At 35.2% G+C, this 15,716-nt stretch overlaps 5 protein-coding genes across 5 annotated transcripts; 1 reads left to right on the top strand and 4 right to left on the bottom strand.

Moving 5' to 3' along the window:
- Window positions 1-5,698: 5,698 nt before the first annotated feature.
- Window positions 5,699-6,127, bottom strand: MONOS_18442 (uncharacterized protein; the record flags this gene model as incomplete). Its single annotated transcript, XM_067871464.1, has 1 exon — window positions 5,699-6,127. The coding sequence occupies one exon, from the start codon at window positions 6,125-6,127 to the stop codon at window positions 5,699-5,701; it is 429 nt and encodes a 142-aa protein (XP_067718606.1).
- A 120-nt stretch (window positions 6,128-6,247) lies between these two features.
- MONOS_18441 (uncharacterized protein) lies at window positions 6,248-6,733 on the bottom strand (the record flags this gene model as incomplete). The annotated part of the gene is made up of 2 exons (XM_067871463.1): window positions 6,248-6,581; window positions 6,645-6,733. 2 exons carry the CDS (start codon window positions 6,731-6,733, stop codon window positions 6,248-6,250), a joined length of 423 nt encoding a protein of 140 aa, XP_067718605.1.
- Window positions 6,734-6,898: 165 nt separating this feature from the next.
- MONOS_16558 (uncharacterized protein) lies at window positions 6,899-8,444 on the bottom strand (the record flags this gene model as incomplete). The annotated part of the gene is made up of 5 exons (XM_067869464.1): window positions 6,899-7,504; window positions 7,608-7,780; window positions 7,857-7,992; window positions 8,189-8,288; window positions 8,338-8,444. The coding sequence occupies 5 exons, from the start codon at window positions 8,442-8,444 to the stop codon at window positions 6,899-6,901; spliced, it is 1,122 nt and encodes a 373-aa protein (XP_067718604.1).
- Window positions 8,445-10,290: 1,846 nt separating this feature from the next.
- Window positions 10,291-10,608, bottom strand: MONOS_18440 (uncharacterized protein; the record flags this gene model as incomplete). Its single annotated transcript, XM_067871462.1, has 1 exon — window positions 10,291-10,608. One exon carries the CDS (start codon window positions 10,606-10,608, stop codon window positions 10,291-10,293), a length of 318 nt encoding a protein of 105 aa, XP_067718603.1.
- Window positions 10,609-13,445: 2,837 nt separating this feature from the next.
- On the top strand, window positions 13,446-14,317 carry MONOS_18439 (uncharacterized protein; the record flags this gene model as incomplete). Its single annotated transcript, XM_067871460.1, has 3 exons — window positions 13,446-13,533; window positions 14,065-14,175; window positions 14,286-14,317. 3 exons carry the CDS (start codon window positions 13,446-13,448, stop codon window positions 14,315-14,317), a joined length of 231 nt encoding a protein of 76 aa, XP_067718602.1.
- Between the last annotated feature and the right edge of the window lie 1,399 nt (window positions 14,318-15,716).

Here is a 15,716-nt window from a genome sequence, read left to right as displayed (position 1 = left end):
CATTCATGGGAGAGGGCTAGTACTTCTGGAAATGAAATCATTTCCTCCCAACAAGCAGTACAGCATTTTTCTTTGCACTCTTAACAATATACACTATTTTTTCCATCCAGTATTTCAGTTGAAAACAAAGAAGATAAACCATTGTGAGTAGATGAAGAATTGATGATTATGCTATTGTTGATGTTGTCGATATGTGATGTGAGTTTTTGACATTTCACGCATTTCATATGTGAAATTATAACTGGATTGAAACTATCTTGTTTTAATAATCCGTCTTTTTCAAACAATTTATGAAGATTTTCGAAAGCTTCTGAAACATTCTGCTGCTGTTTGCTTCCATATCCGCAAAAGTCTTCCCATTTGCTAACAACTGATGGGATCCATGAATGCACTTTTGTTCCATCTTTGAGGATTTGATTGCAAATACTCATCATTCGAGAAGATAATGTCTTATTTGAATGCGTTTTTGTGAAGATCGTTGGTTTTGAACTGCAGATCGAGGACCAGCATTGAAGAAGAGATGCCAAGTAACATGTGTTTCCAAGATTTGCCAACCCTTTTACTGTTTTTAATGGAGTATTTGGTGTGAATTTTAAAACATTAGCCGTTGATTTGGATGAAGAAGAAATAAACGGATCAAAATTTGTTGAATTATCTCTTGTAATAAACTGTGACTTTTGTTGTTGTGTTGAAATGTTGCTCTCTTTTGTGAAAGATGAGACTAGATTTTGGAACGCATGAGGAGGAATAAGAGTGGGTGAGGTGACATACCCCATAAGTTGGCCGCTAACCCACATATTTTCGTTGCAAAAAGATGAAGCTGCTTTGTCAACTGGAGAAGTATTGATTGTATCTTTTCTTTTCACTTTGATCGAAAAGGAAGAAGAGGATGAGGAAGAAGAAGAAGATGAAGATGAATGATAATGATGAGATGAAGATGAAGAGAGAGAGAGGAGAAGAAGAGAGAAGAGAGAAGAAGAGGAAGAAGGAGAAGGAGAAGGAAAAGAAGAGGGAGAGAGAGAGAGAAGAGAGAGAGGGAGAGGGAGAGGAGAAGGAGAAGAGAGAGAGAGAGAGAGAAAGAAGAGATGATGATGAGGATGATGATGAAAATGAAGAGGAGGAGGAGGAGGAAGAAGAAGAAGAAGAAGAAGAAGGAGAGGAAGAAGATGATGATGAAATGGGAGATTTTTGTTTAACTAGTTTATGAAATTGTATTGGTGATGAAGAAGTTCGATGGTAATGAAGTGTATTATTTTGTTTGATTTTTGTAGTCCATCTTTCAGCTCGAAGTGGAGTGTTAATAGGATCGTTAACTGCATGAGATGGAGAAGATTTTTTTTCTGATATAATATTTGATTTTTTATTTTGTTGGCATAATTTTTCTGATGGAAAAGATTGTATATTGTGAGAATTATTTTTTCTGTAATGATAATATTATCCCATGCAGATTCCTCAATGAACTGTGCGTAATCAGGAACTTTTTTTTGGTTTTTTCTTGGCTGATTGCAGTGAAGTTGATGCCTCTGTGGAATGGGCCAACATCCAATTGTTGCCCTTTTCCCAATCTTGTTCATTAAGACCTCAAAAAAGTTAAATAAATGAATAAACAAAAAGACAGTAAAAAATGAAATTATAGAAAAATACAATACAAACCACTTTTACACGATGGTGTGTGAGGCAATTGTGCCGGTATTAAAAATCCTTGGTTTTTTGTGAGAGTTTGTTTTGCATAATTAAACTTTCCTTCAGTGATGTCAAATCCATAGTCCAGAAGTTCAGATAATGATGCGTTGCGCGTAAGTGCTTGAAGGATCATCGTTTGCGTGTGCAACTGTGCGTGCTTGTACACAACTGAGAGATCTTTAAGAAGTATTTCGTAGTATTCTGAGTTTTTTTAATAACAAAATAACAAATATTAATTAAAAATTAATATTTCAAGAGAAAAATATAAGTTATTATCAATCAAAAAATTTTGAAGTTGAAACCATTCAAGGATTTCAGTAAATCATTTATAACTGCAGATGATTTTCTGTAGTTGTAAAACAAATAGACGAGCAATGAATCAACGTCATTTCCACCGATGCGTTGTATTTCTTTCCACAGAACGTTGCATCGTGAATTTAGAGTTGACTCTTGTTTAGAAAAGGACATATTTGTGATTTTTTGCAATTTATTATGGAATTATTATCAATTAATAAAAGTTTAACAGCTCAACAATTATTGTTTTAATTGTACTTTCAATATAAAAATTTCGATAAACAAAACCAAATATCAATATTTTTGCTCAAATAAGAAATATATGTTTCAGAATTTTTTTTAACCTCATATTGAACGATAAAAATTACAAAACTATTTTCTGATGACTTGTAAGCATTATTAAAGCAATAATATTCACAAATTAAATGAATAATATTCAAACAAATATCACATTCCCAAAATTAATGATCATAATAAAACCAAATTATTTGTGCATTTTGGTCAACATTGAAAGTCACTTTTTCTGTACTTAACAAGCTGAAAATATCATTTTATGCTGTTTTAAGCAAAAAAATGAAATGTCCAAAACGCCCATGATCTTATTAATATATTTATAAACATTCTAAATTCTTGATCATAAGTTAACCAAATTATTTGTGCGTTTTGGGCAAAAGTGGAGGAGGACTTTTCAACACCAGATAGTTGTTAAATATCATTTTATGTTGTTTCGAGCAAAAAAATGAAATGCCCACAACGCCATGATCTTTCGACATATTTGAAATTAAGAAAATATTAAATTTTATTCTATATTAATATTCAATTTATAATGTTAATTAATTGCTCATGGAAAATATTATTAGCATATGTTGATGTTAATTTTATTCTCAAAAATTCTGTTTGGTAATAAATTAATTATTTGAGAGAAAATTTATTTGAGAAAAAGGTTTTTTTATCTTTATCAAACGAATTAATATAACAGCTGGAAACGAATTGATAAAAAACCAAAACAACATAAAAATGCTAGCGTCTGCAGGTTGTCGTTTTATTTATGAATAACAAATGCATTGAATTTGGTTTTTAAAGTTATGAAAAAAATGTCTGTTGTATTTCATGTGTAAAATTGTTCAATCATTTAAATATAACATAAAATATTTATGAAAATATCTTTAATAATTAAATACTGAACATATAATACATTTTTTTCGTTTGAGTGAAGAGGTTATGTGCGATGATGGAAAAGAAATAAATTAACATGATGATTGAAAATGTTGTCATTTTGTTGCACTGGTTGCAATTGAGTAATTTTTCCGTTTACTGTGATTTTCGCATTTGTGGAACGGAAGGTTGGTGTTTGAAGAGGAACAAACGTTGAGGTGAGAAATGTGAGGAAGGCGTCATGCAGGAGGGAAATGAAGCTGGTGAGGGCATGCTCGATGGTGGCACATGGGGTCTGTTGGGGTCTGCCACAGGCATCGACATCACTTCCACCATTTGAGACTATTTTGTTCTGGGCGATGAGGGGGAGCCAGCCATTGTACACATCGCTATCTGCAGTTCCTGCATTCCACACTCTTTTTGTTGGGGTTGTTGAACCACAATTCTCGAATGGAGATTGAGTAATGCTGCTGCCACTGAAGAACACATCATTCCCTCTGCCATTGGCTGCAGCGTTGCCATCAAAGAAACAGAATGTGATGAATTTATTTCCGCTCATCCAGGAATAAGTGACGTACAAATAAATACCTGCCCCACCAAGAGTTGATGTTGAACTTGTCAATTTGTTGTTTATGAATTGGTACTCATTAACAAAAAATTGATTTGGATCGTTTCCTTGTGGACTTGGAAATGTGAGAGAACCAGCAGAATTACCACCAGAATTTGAAATGCACTTGCATTTTGTTAACAGAAATTGACTGTTTGATGGAAAAGCACCAATATAATAATACAAACCAGTTCCACACCAATTTGTGATAGAACAATTTTCGACTTTGTTTTCTGAATGGTAATAAGCAGAATTTTGCTATGGATTTGTAGTATGGACTGCTCCTCCATGAGCAGCAAATAATTTGAAATATTGGATTTTATCATATCAATATTCAACAAACAATTTCAGCACAACGCTCCTCCATGATCTTCGGTTAACCAATTATTGAATTAAAAAGAAATGATTGTGAGATTGGCATTTGAACAAGAAACATAAAGTGCACCACTATGATCACTACAACCGTTGAATCGTTCCATTCGCACCATTCGAAGAGATTTCTATTCAAATCAGTAAAGGATAATCTACTTAATTTCTCTCTGTGAAATTCAGATCCACTATATTTTACAAGACAATTTGATAAAAATCGTGTTTGATAGTTAAAAGAAGCGTTGAAGGCATAAAGAGAAGTGTCAGGACTGTTGAAGTTGTGTAGGATAGCACAACAAATGACAGTTTGTTCACTATGAAATATTGAAACAAATTTGAAAAAGATGAAGTAAATAATGAAAACTTTTGGATAATCTTTCTTTATTCACAAAAAATCAATGTTAATCATGACAATAAAAAAATCAATCCACACGTTTTCAAAATTGTTCTTTCGAAAAATCTTGCAGAAAATTTTGTTAAACAATGAAATTTAAAAAGGTTGTTAATAAAAATCCGGATAGCATTTTTTCGCATTAGCATTTGAAAACTTTTATAATTGTGTAAACGAAATATCAAAATAACTCTTCAGTTGTGAACTTCATTCCAAAATCTTAAACTAATGAACAACTCACATTGAGAATAATCAAAAATGGGTTGTTGAAGAATTTCTAAAAAAAAACTTTGTTTTCATGTCTTCAAATTTTGATTTTGTTAATAGAGATTTTTAATGATAATATTCATTAAAATGTTATTTGTTAGAAAATGTTAAATGATGTGTTTTTGTTTTTGAGAATAATTCAAAAACATATTGTGACAATCGTTTCTTTAACAAGAACAATTATGAAAATATATTCAGTTTATTGATATTGGTCTCTTATTTGGCATAATATCGTGCAAAAAATATTTTTCGATTAAAAACGATATTTTTATATGACAATTTTTTGTTCACATTTTCTTCACTTCACTCCTATTTTGAAATAGATTCCTCTTGCATTTTTATTGGAAATGAAATGAAATTTCTTGATTAATGTGGTATTTACCATTGCATCTTAAAAAAATGAAAGCTAGCTATTCTTATTGAAAACTTTATGACAAAATAAAACAAATAATTTAAAAAAATAATTTCCAATATCTTAATCTCTGAAGAAAGATTTGGTAAAATGATGATGGTATTGAAATTTTCTTTCAAAAAGTTCAATTATATTATTAAAAACAGATATTTTAATATCACTCAAAAATTTTTTTTGTTTTAAAAATTTTTTTTTAAAATAGGAAGGAGGGGTGGAGAGAGAAATATTTACGACAAAAGAGTCTTGAGAATCAATTTGATAATTCAGGCTCATCGAGAATAAATAACTTTTCAAAAAGAGCACACTGTGATGGACATTAATAGTTTGCATTTAATTATTGCTTGATGATGAGGAGATTGTTTTTCGGCTCTTTCTCCTCTGACAAGTTTTTTTTTCACAACAGGATCATCTCATTTTTTCGTTACAAACCTTCATTTATCATCAATGAGAACAAACAGGTTTCGTTCATAATGTGATTCCCCATCCAAATCGTTCAATTGTCGAAAAGTTTTCAATTTCATCACAAAAGCACCTCATCCCTGTTGAGCTCCCGCTGCTTTGCTTTCTTCTCCTTCACATGGTCAAAATAACGCTGGGCAGTCTCTGTCTGCATATCTGTGTCTCTCTCTGGATCATTCAGCAGAGCAAGAGCCGAAGACGCACCTTCCACCAAAACTGATAGACCGGACACAAAGTCCTCTTGGTTGTGCAAGAGATATTCCACAAGCTGACTCTTCTTCGTTTCCAGCTCTACCAAAAATTCTGCATGAGTCTTCTCCAAAGCGCTGTACGATTCCGTCGACTCATTCAGAAGTGACAAAATCTTCTCGTTGCCTTCTGGTCGATATTTCACAAGCTGAGTGATCTCTTCGTTCACATCATTAAACTTTATCTGAAAATCGATTCTTCTGCCGAGAAAGTCTGAAAACTCAGATGAAAGTCTACGCATTTTATCGATTTTTTCCGCTGAAACATCCACGCTTTGAGTCGTCTAAGTCAGCGATTCAACAATTATTATTATCAGATAACAAAGTTCAGCATCAAGTCGATTCGCAAAGGCAGTCCGCCACTACAACAGCTGAACAAAGAACTCAAGAATGACAGAGGTGAACGAAAGCACAACTGACGAGCTGACTAACGATGTATAAAATAAAGTGACAAGGTTTGCAATCAGCGGCTCGGGTGGCGGTTGGATCAGAACAGAACCTGATCGCGCAATTCCCATTGAAATCTTGTCGAGTGAAAGCACATTCCGCGAAATTGCTCCGATTGAGCGGAAAATGCTGTTGTGTGACACTGGTCCATATTCACTCATAGAAGAAGTTGAATATGATAAAGAAGAAGGTTGCATGAATGTCATAATTGAGGAAGGCAGAGAAGATTCAGTAGATAATGGAGAATATCTATAGTTTTAGAGCTCAGAAGTTGAAGATGAGGAAACAGAGTCAACAAAGGCAGAGGTGTACGTGTTGGTTGACGAAACTGTTATTGACTCTGATGAGACTGTTGCAATTGAAGACGTTGAGCCACCAGAATGTGAAAGACCACCGCCCATTCTGTTGAATTCGATTAGGCTAATTTCATCTCCTTAACGCTTCTTCGCATCTCCTCTGAAACTAAATGGAATCTTCTTCTCAGACAGCAAATCGAGGGAATAAGGCTGTGACACAGATGCGCTTGCTCCAAATGAACTGAATTGTTGTTGTTGTCTTTGCTGTTGTTAGATCACTTGTTGAGAATGGATATTTTCTGTTGACTTCAGCGTAGACAGTTCATACGAACTGAAGATGTGCAAAACAATGTGCAGCAACTTCTCCAACATTGTTATCTTCTTCATTCCTCTGAGCAGATACTCTCTCTCCGCTTCGAAAAGCTGCTTTATCAGCTCCGTCATGTCCATCTTCGAGTATGCCTGGTGGATGTGTGTTGGAAGCGACACAACTAACACAAACCGCATTTCGCAAAAGCTGCACACATATGGCTGGTCATCTGGAACGGACTGAAGAGGAGATGTTGGATCGGGAGTTACTCGTAACTCCACCACGTCAAACTTGAGCTGCTTGTTCTTTAAAAAGAAAATAGTATTCTGCTCGTGTGTCAATGCACGAACAGGCTGATGCGAGCTGACAGATGAAAACGATCTGTGGTTGAACCTGCCACATGCACGGAAAGAGAAGGAGCCGTTTCGAGAATGCCCAAAGGACTGGCGAAAAAACGAGGCTGTTGTGCTTCGTGATGTTGTTAATGAAAAAAACACAGAAAGAGAAGCCGATCGGTGAAATGGTATCTGCTGTCCAGTCGACTGAAAAAACATTGGAGCTGCAGACTGAATGAGAGTGTAAAAAGCAAAAGTCGTAAACGAAAATGCTCAAGTTGATGGTGCATAGCCTGTTTCGATGACGTATTGGTCAGAAAAGAGCGAGGCAAACGTTGATTGTCTGTTTTGAGAGAAGGAAAACTGGTTCTTGTGCGAAATCTGATGATGGGAAATATGCTCCAATGGATTTGGTGGTGTACTCAGCGACAGAGATGTGCTGTTCGGAGGATAGCCAATCAAAGAAAGCTTTTCTGTTGTTTGCGTTGATGAGGCATGTCTCATCCACTGAATATAAAATGATTTTTTAAAGAAAAGTATTGCAGGAGTTTTGAGCCTTCCAGCTGAATTGAAAATATTCGACTTGGTTGTCTGTAAAGTGCAGACATTGCTCCTGTTGTATCATTCCATCCTGCACTCCCATTGAATCCAGATAAATGGTGTGAATGAACAGCGTAATCGCATCCTTCTCTTGACATCATAACCTGCAGCTCGTTCAGCTGTTAAATGTGTAAATTAGACAGGTTGCAATGATGAATGTATGAATGCACCGCCAACTCTGCTCGTCACACACTTTAACAGGATTGAACTTAGACAGATACTCGAAAAAATAATAAGGCTGGTTAAGCTCTTCCACAAATTATGTGACGCTCCGCAAGGAATCCACAACTTATATCGTTTTCTTTAGAAAAGCACGGCTTCTTGATAACTAATTCCAGATATGTGGAGGCATTTTTTCATGTTCGGCATTGCCAATTTGCTCGGAATGTTCAGAGTTGTCTGCATCAGCCCCCATCTTGTCGTTTTGCAGTATGTTGTTGGTTGAATACTACAGCGGAGCAAACAGGTTAGTCTTTCCAGGAAGTGTTGTGGCTGATGATGCATTTTCCTTTTCTGCAAGGCGGAATCCTTCCATTTCCAATGTCTCAAGTGTAGTTTCTCCAGATATCATTGAAAATATTCTGTTCAACGCATCCGAATGAGGATCACTGATGAGAGAAATATTTGTATCGTTTATTCTGATTTGAACTTCTTCTGTTTTCCTGTATTTTTTCCTTGAATAATGACATTTCTTGTTTATCAGTTCTGACAAAAAAATATTCACAATATCGTCTTCAAATTTTGCATTGATATGTTCAGCAGTTTCAAGCCCCAATTCTTGTACAAATGTTTACGATCCTATCAGTCAATTCTTAACAAACTTCTTCAAGAACATTTCCGAAATGTCAGTTTCCCTAATGGCACAGTTTCTTTGAATATGAATGCATGAATATGATTGAACTTCAAATTTCTGTCTGAGTGAAGAAATTTTATTTTTATCTTTATGAATATAATAGAATGAACGACAAAATAACATGTCAAGAAAATTGTGTTATTATCAAAGATCATGGCAATTTGGGCATGAATTGTTTTTGTTTTGTTCAGCACAACTTGATCAAAAATACAAATTAGAATAGGAAAATAAAGTTTTTTGGATCGCGCAAAATGCACAAGTTATTTGTATATTTCTGATCAAAAATCACTTAAAAATATTTTTTCCTATTTTCATTTTCTATTCATCTTAGTGAAAGAGGTTAAGAACAGCTCTGAATTCATTATTTGAAATTTCATAATTTTGTATTTTCATTATTTTTAACTATCTTCAATCAATATTTATTTCTTGCTGATAAAATTGAAGAAAAGATATTTTTCTATGTTCAATATTGGAAGAAAACATCATGGAATGAGTAGGAAGTCAATTAAAGCAGACGTTGACAGCATCGAAGAATTGCTTCGTAATATGCCATATGATAGAGCCTTGCTTGTGTTTACGAAGTTCGTGAATGAAAACGATTTAGGCAAATTGCTTTGTTTTGATTGCATGAAATCACCTCTTTGTTTGTTTTTTTATTGTAATGATTCTAAATTTTTTTTCATCATTTTCCTTTGCGAGAACATTTTTTTCCTTATTTATAAATTTATCTTTCTTTCGAAAACTTCTTTGAAGCACCTCTCACGTGTCTTGTGAAAGAATTGAAGTTTGCGTTCAATGATGCTTCTGCTCCCATCAAGAATAAGATGATTATTGCATTAACAGAAAATTATACACAAAAGGAATTACGAAATGAACACGGATACAATATAGAAATATCCTTATATGATGATGCTAATTGGATTCAACAAAGAAAAAGGAAACTGCTTCCGAAAGAAAATACATTTTGAAGAAGTGAAATAAATGAAGATTTCAGTAAGGAATTCTTGCTCAGTTTTGATGAAGAAAGCGACACATCATCGAGCAGGAGATATGACGAAGAAGATAAAAGAAAAGAAACATTTTCATTTTACCCTCTTCATGTTCAGTCTTCTTCTTCATCGTTGACTTCATTTCCTTCTCCTTTCTCATCTCCGCCTTCCATCTCACCTGACTCTCCTTTCAACACATTTCCTTTATCCTCATTCGTTCCTTTTTCTTCAGAAAAAATTTCTTCATCTTTAGCTCATTCTTCATCAAGTGCTTCTCTTCCTTTACCATCCACTTCAACACTTTTTCATGAGCCTTCTCTAACAGAGAAAAAAACGCAACAAATTGCCTGAAAATATTACTTCAAAAATATTTCGATTCCTTCTTTTTCTGTTCCAGTCTCATCAGTTGCATCTCCACTGGGAAATACATCAACAATCTCATTTTCTTCAATCACTTCGAGTTCTTCATTCATTCATTCAACATTGCCACAATTGAAGAATAATACTGATCAATCAATGATGTCAAAGTTTCCGTCATCATCAAATGATAATAACTCTTCGGCTTCAAATCCTTCTCAGCCATTGTTATCTTCTTCATTGCATTGCTCCTCTTCTTCTTCCTCACCCAACTCCTTCACCAACATCTCCTCTTTCCCCATCATTTCCGTACCCGATGTCTCTTCTCCACCATCTTCATCCCCTTTCCCCGCATCCCTTGAACGCAATTCATCTTCTTCCTCTTCTTCTTCTTCACTTGGAACACCACTTATCTTCTCCTCATCATTATCTGCTTCAGTTGATCGCTCATTTCCTCCGCCTAACGTGAGCAATATTAACTCTGAAAGATGATCTTTCCAATGTATCATATCATTCTCATGCGAACACTTCTTCATTGAAAAATGAGATCAATTCTACTTGCTCCTCATCCTCTCCTTTTGCATCAGCTTCCTCAGCAACAACAACTTCAGCTCAGCCTTCTTCTCTGTCTCCTTCCTCATCACCGGCTGCAGAAGATGTTTCAACTTCAACTTCTATCCAAGCATTATCAACTTCTGCACTTCCTCCTTTGCCTCTGTTATCATCATCTTCCTCTTCCTCTTCCTCATTATCCTTTTCTTCCTCTTCTTCTTCTTCTCCTCCTCCTTCTTTTAATTCTATTACTAATTATTCATTTATCACTTCATCATCTTCTTCTGTATCCTCCTCCTCCTCTTCTTGTTCCCCTTCACCTTCCTCTTCTTCATTGTAACTTCACTAAACTTTACCATCCACACAAAAAGATCTTATTTCTTCATCTTTTTTCTCTTCTTCTTCTGAACCGCCTCACACTTCTTCATCTTCCTCTTTTTCTTCCTCTTCCTCTCCCTCCTCTTCCTCTTCCTCTTCCTCTTCCTCTTCCTCTTCCTCTTCCTCTTCCTCTTCCTCTTCCTCTTCCTCTTCCTCTTCCTCTTCCTCTTCCTCTTCCTCTTCCTCTCCCTCTCCCTCTCCCTCTTCCTCTTCCTCTTCCTCTTCCTCCCTCATCTCCCTCATCTCCCTCATCTCCCTCCCTCCCTCCTCTCCCTTTTCAGCAACTGAAGACGGTTCATTTCATTTATCAGAATGTTCTATGAAGACTCCATTCCAAAATGAAAAATCCACAAGAACCTCTCAAACAGTAATTCAAGAATCACTTTTTGCGTTCTCTTCTTCCCCAACTTCAGTAGCATTCACAGCATCTTCTCCTTTTGATTCAAATTCTTCATCACCTTCAGGAAACTCACCACAATCATCACTACTGTTTTTAAACGCGAAAAATTCAACATCTTACGCATATCATAATTTTTCTTTGTCCTCTCTGCAGAATTCTCCATCATTTGCTCCAGAACAATCATCTTTCTCACAACCACCAACTGTCCCAATAGAAAAGACAATTTCTCCATCTTCTTCAATTGATAGAATAGTTGATTATCTTAATAATTTTCATTTTGAAGCTGAAGAAAATATTGAAAAAAGAAAGAAAGATTCAAACGAACTATTAAAACCTTTTTCATATACACTCAAACTGGATGATGAAATCGAAGAGAAATCACGTTCATGTGTGTTGCAACAATTGGAGTCGAAAAGAGGGCTTGTGAACACAGGAAGTGTCTGTTCATTATCTTCTGTTTGTCAATGTTTCGCTGCACTTGACATTAACAGCAATCAAGTTGCAATGATGAACGATGAACAAGCAGAGTTCATTCAATTATTCGAAATGCTCCGGAAGTCAAAAAAGAACAGCAAAGTTTGGAATGGAACAGCTATATGGAACTTTTACGAATTGAAAATAGGACCAAGAAATGTGGCACAAAAACTGACTGATGTTTTTGATCAAATGTTGGATATGTTGTCTGAAAAAAAGAATAAAATCTATCATATGTTTTCAATCTTCAGCCAAAACGTTCGTAAATGCATTCATTGTGAAAATTTCTTAGTCTCGAATCGTGAAACGAGGTATTATTTCACAATAAATGGATCTGACATTATCGGAGGCCTGTAAAAATTACTAAAAAACATTAATCTTATCACAGAACAACGAAATCGAAGGTGTAATAGGTGTGAAACGGACAAACCCTGTATTCCTTTCGTGCGTTTTGTATCATTTCCAGATATTCTTACAATTAATCATAATGTCAATGAATCTTTCAGGGTTGTCGCACCTCCAAAATCGATTGTGTTTGTTGAAAAGGGACCGGGACCGAATGACATGGAAATAAAAAACCCATTTAAGTTCAAGGAAGAAAGGGATCTGATTTTGAAGGATATTGAGCGATCTATCGTTTATGATTTGGTTGGTTGCATAATTCACTCAACAGCAATATACGAGCAAGGTCATTTTATTGCGATTGTCAAAAAGGATGTGAATAGACCGTCATATTCTTCAATTTTTTGGAGTGCAATGATAATAGCGTGTCAGAAATAATTCCAGACAAATGGGAGGAATACTGGATTTTAATGTCACAAGAAAATTGGAAACCTTAACTTTCTTTTTTATAATAAAGTCATGTGACATATTTCACACTTCAAATTTTTTGCTAATGCTTGTTTTTTCTCACTTCAGTTTTTGTAACAAAAATTAATAAAAAAAAAAAAAGAAATAGAAAAAAGAAATTCATTTGAATCATTCGATAAAAATAACAAAAAGTTAATTATTAAATAATTAAAAATAAATAAAAAAAACAAAAAAAAATAAAATTAAATAGAATATTCAAAATTAATGATCTTAAAAAACCAAATTATTTGTGCATTTTGGTCAACATTGAAAGTCGCATATTCTATGCTTAATGAGCTGATAGTTTAATATAATGATGTTTTGAGCAAAAATTTGAAATGCCAAAAACGCCATGATCTTTTCAATTAATAAATTTTTTTGAAAAAATATAAGATAAATCAATTTTCAAATATTTCGTTCAGTTGATGATAATTGCCTTTGTAATTTAATATTTAGGTATTACAATTGAATTGCCAATAATCTTCGCAAGCGTCATCTTCGTATTCTTCTTTTTCCTTTCGATTTATTATTTTTAATTTTTCCCGCAATTTTCGTCATGGTTGTAATAATGTCTTTTTTGTATAAGTTTCATTTGTTGCATAATAGTGTTATCATCTTCTCAACAGGAGATGAGCGGAAGATGGAGCTGCTTGAATAGATCAAAACCAAAGACACGAGCTAATCGAACAGCAGTTCATCGGAACTCGTGAATTTGATATTATGTTTGAAACAGGTTCTTCCAGAGATTCATGCTCTGAGGGTCCTGAAGAAAGGAAAGAAGAGGGGCAAGAGGAAGGCAATGGAACAGGTTTGGGAAAACGAGGAAGTGGAAGGAGCAACAGAAAAAGAGATTGAGAACGAAAAAGAGGGGCAGAAAAAAAGAAAAAGAAAAGAAAAAGAAAAAGAAACAGAAAAAATTTCACAAAGGCACAGATGGTTGAGGAGTCTAAATGGAAGGATGAAGCAAAAGGATTTATCATTAATTCCAGTCACAAATCTTATTCAGCTGAAGTAGATGCGATTTGAGGAAACAAAGAACAAAAACTTGGACAAGATCTGCCATCTGCAATCGCTCCTGAAGGAGAAGAAGAATGAGGAACAAGGAATAAGAGTCCTGAGGAAAGGAGGAGAGGAATGGCGTCAAGAGTGTCTGTGGTTTAAAGGATGTTTGACAAGCGGGACGAGGCAGATGACAAAGAGGAGAAGGTCAACATCTTCCATATGCACTTTATGCGAAGAATACTCAGCATGTTAACTGCGATTTCTCTTCTCTTGTGCTTGCCCCACAGCCTTCGTCCGATCCACAGCACGCTATGAATTTGTTCCAGGGCTGTGACAGGAGAAGCCGACGAGGATACTTCAGGTGAACAGCGATTGCGCGCTGTATATTTTGTGTGCGGTGCGGTACGTGGACACGAACCTCTTCTATGTGCTAAACGAGAACTGGATTGTTTATGACGGCAGACTCTCTGTCGATGAGAAGTGGGCGACGAACGACCTGCTCATTTTAGGTGCGGACCACCTTGCAAAGTTCTTAAACCTGCACTGTTATCCGCGCAGCCTGGGAGGATACAACAGAAGAGAATGTGTAAGCTTCGTGAGGTTATATTTGAGTCACAACACGCAGACCAGTTACTGATGAATGTGGAAGAAGCAGCAAAGGAAGAGGGGGAAATGGAAACATCAGTGGGATCAATTTGTCTGCGTTGGATTCTTCGCTGTTTGTGTCAAATGGGGCAGAAACGCTGACAAAAAAAGAATGTCATACGGCCAAAGAAGATTGCGATCGAAAAAAGACATAATTTATATCATTGGAGGAGTTTGGAGAAGAGTCGAAGTTGAGCGAGCGCAGAGCAGCAAGCTTTGCAAGAACAGCAAGTGAATACAGCAATAATCGCGGAAATTGAGTTTTTCCATTCAATGTTGCCAGATTTCTCGAAGAAGAGATAAGTCAGGAAAGCGGAGATGGTGAAGGAGGTTGAGGAGATTCTTAACTCAGCGAGAGAAAAGAAAAGAGTTCCAGACGGATCTGCTTTTGCAATGGAGAAGATATGAAGCGATGAGGTGTGAGTTGAAATTTTCCTTTTATTATAACAAAGAATTATTATGTATTTATTTTTAAATATATTTTTTTCAATTTTTGAAATTTTCAGAACTTTTTTCCATCATTCATTATGAACTTCATCTTTTTTTATGTGTGTTGACAGCAACGTCCATTTTGTGAATGTGCTTATTTTCAATCTTCATCGATTTTTTTGTTTGTGTCACCTCTGCATGAAAATCACCGATTCATTCAATCTTTCCAGTCAGATTGGACTCATTCAAACAATTGCTAATAAGCTCTGTACAAGATACGATGAAAGAGCAATTCATCATTTAATAAGGTTTGAAATTTTTTATCTTATTGTTATTATTGTTTTTATCATATTTCTTGTTTTTCTATTTTTAGTTTTTTCAAACTCTTATTTTAATTTTTTTCTATTAATTGATACGTAAACGATGAACTATCCCTTTTCATGTTTTTTTATACAGCTTCTTTTTTCTAAGTTTGAGCACTGTGTCTAAACCACAACCGCTTCACATCATTTCTATCATCATTGGAGTCAGAGCTGATGAAAAAGACTGAACCGGGAACCCTCTTCTGCGCATTTGGCTTCTACTATTGTCATTGTGTTGCAGCTGACTGTTCATTCCACATGAAACCAGACTTCCTCTTCTCACAGACCACTAAACATTTCTTCTCTTCGTCATCAATGCCTTCTTCTTCTTCTTCCTTCTCAAATCAGTCATACACAAGCAGCTTTGTTGTTTCCATGATCGAGTAAGTCATGTGCGCTTCTCAAAAGCAGGAATTATCTCCTCTTTCCAATAAAAGTTCTCCTCTTTCAATGTCACTCCTTATCTTCTGTGAATGACACTTCATTCAAACACCACAGATCTCCTTCTCCTCCTCTCTTCTTTCTCACTTTGCCTCAAAAATGATTTCAGCTT

This window comes from Monocercomonoides exilis (genome assembly GCF_001643675.1).
Source record: "Monocercomonoides exilis strain PA203 chromosome Unknown scaffold81-49126, whole genome shotgun sequence".
Taxonomy (NCBI): domain Eukaryota; phylum Preaxostyla; order Oxymonadida; family Polymastigidae; genus Monocercomonoides; species Monocercomonoides exilis.
This window is presented reverse-complemented; position numbering and strand designations above follow the sequence as displayed.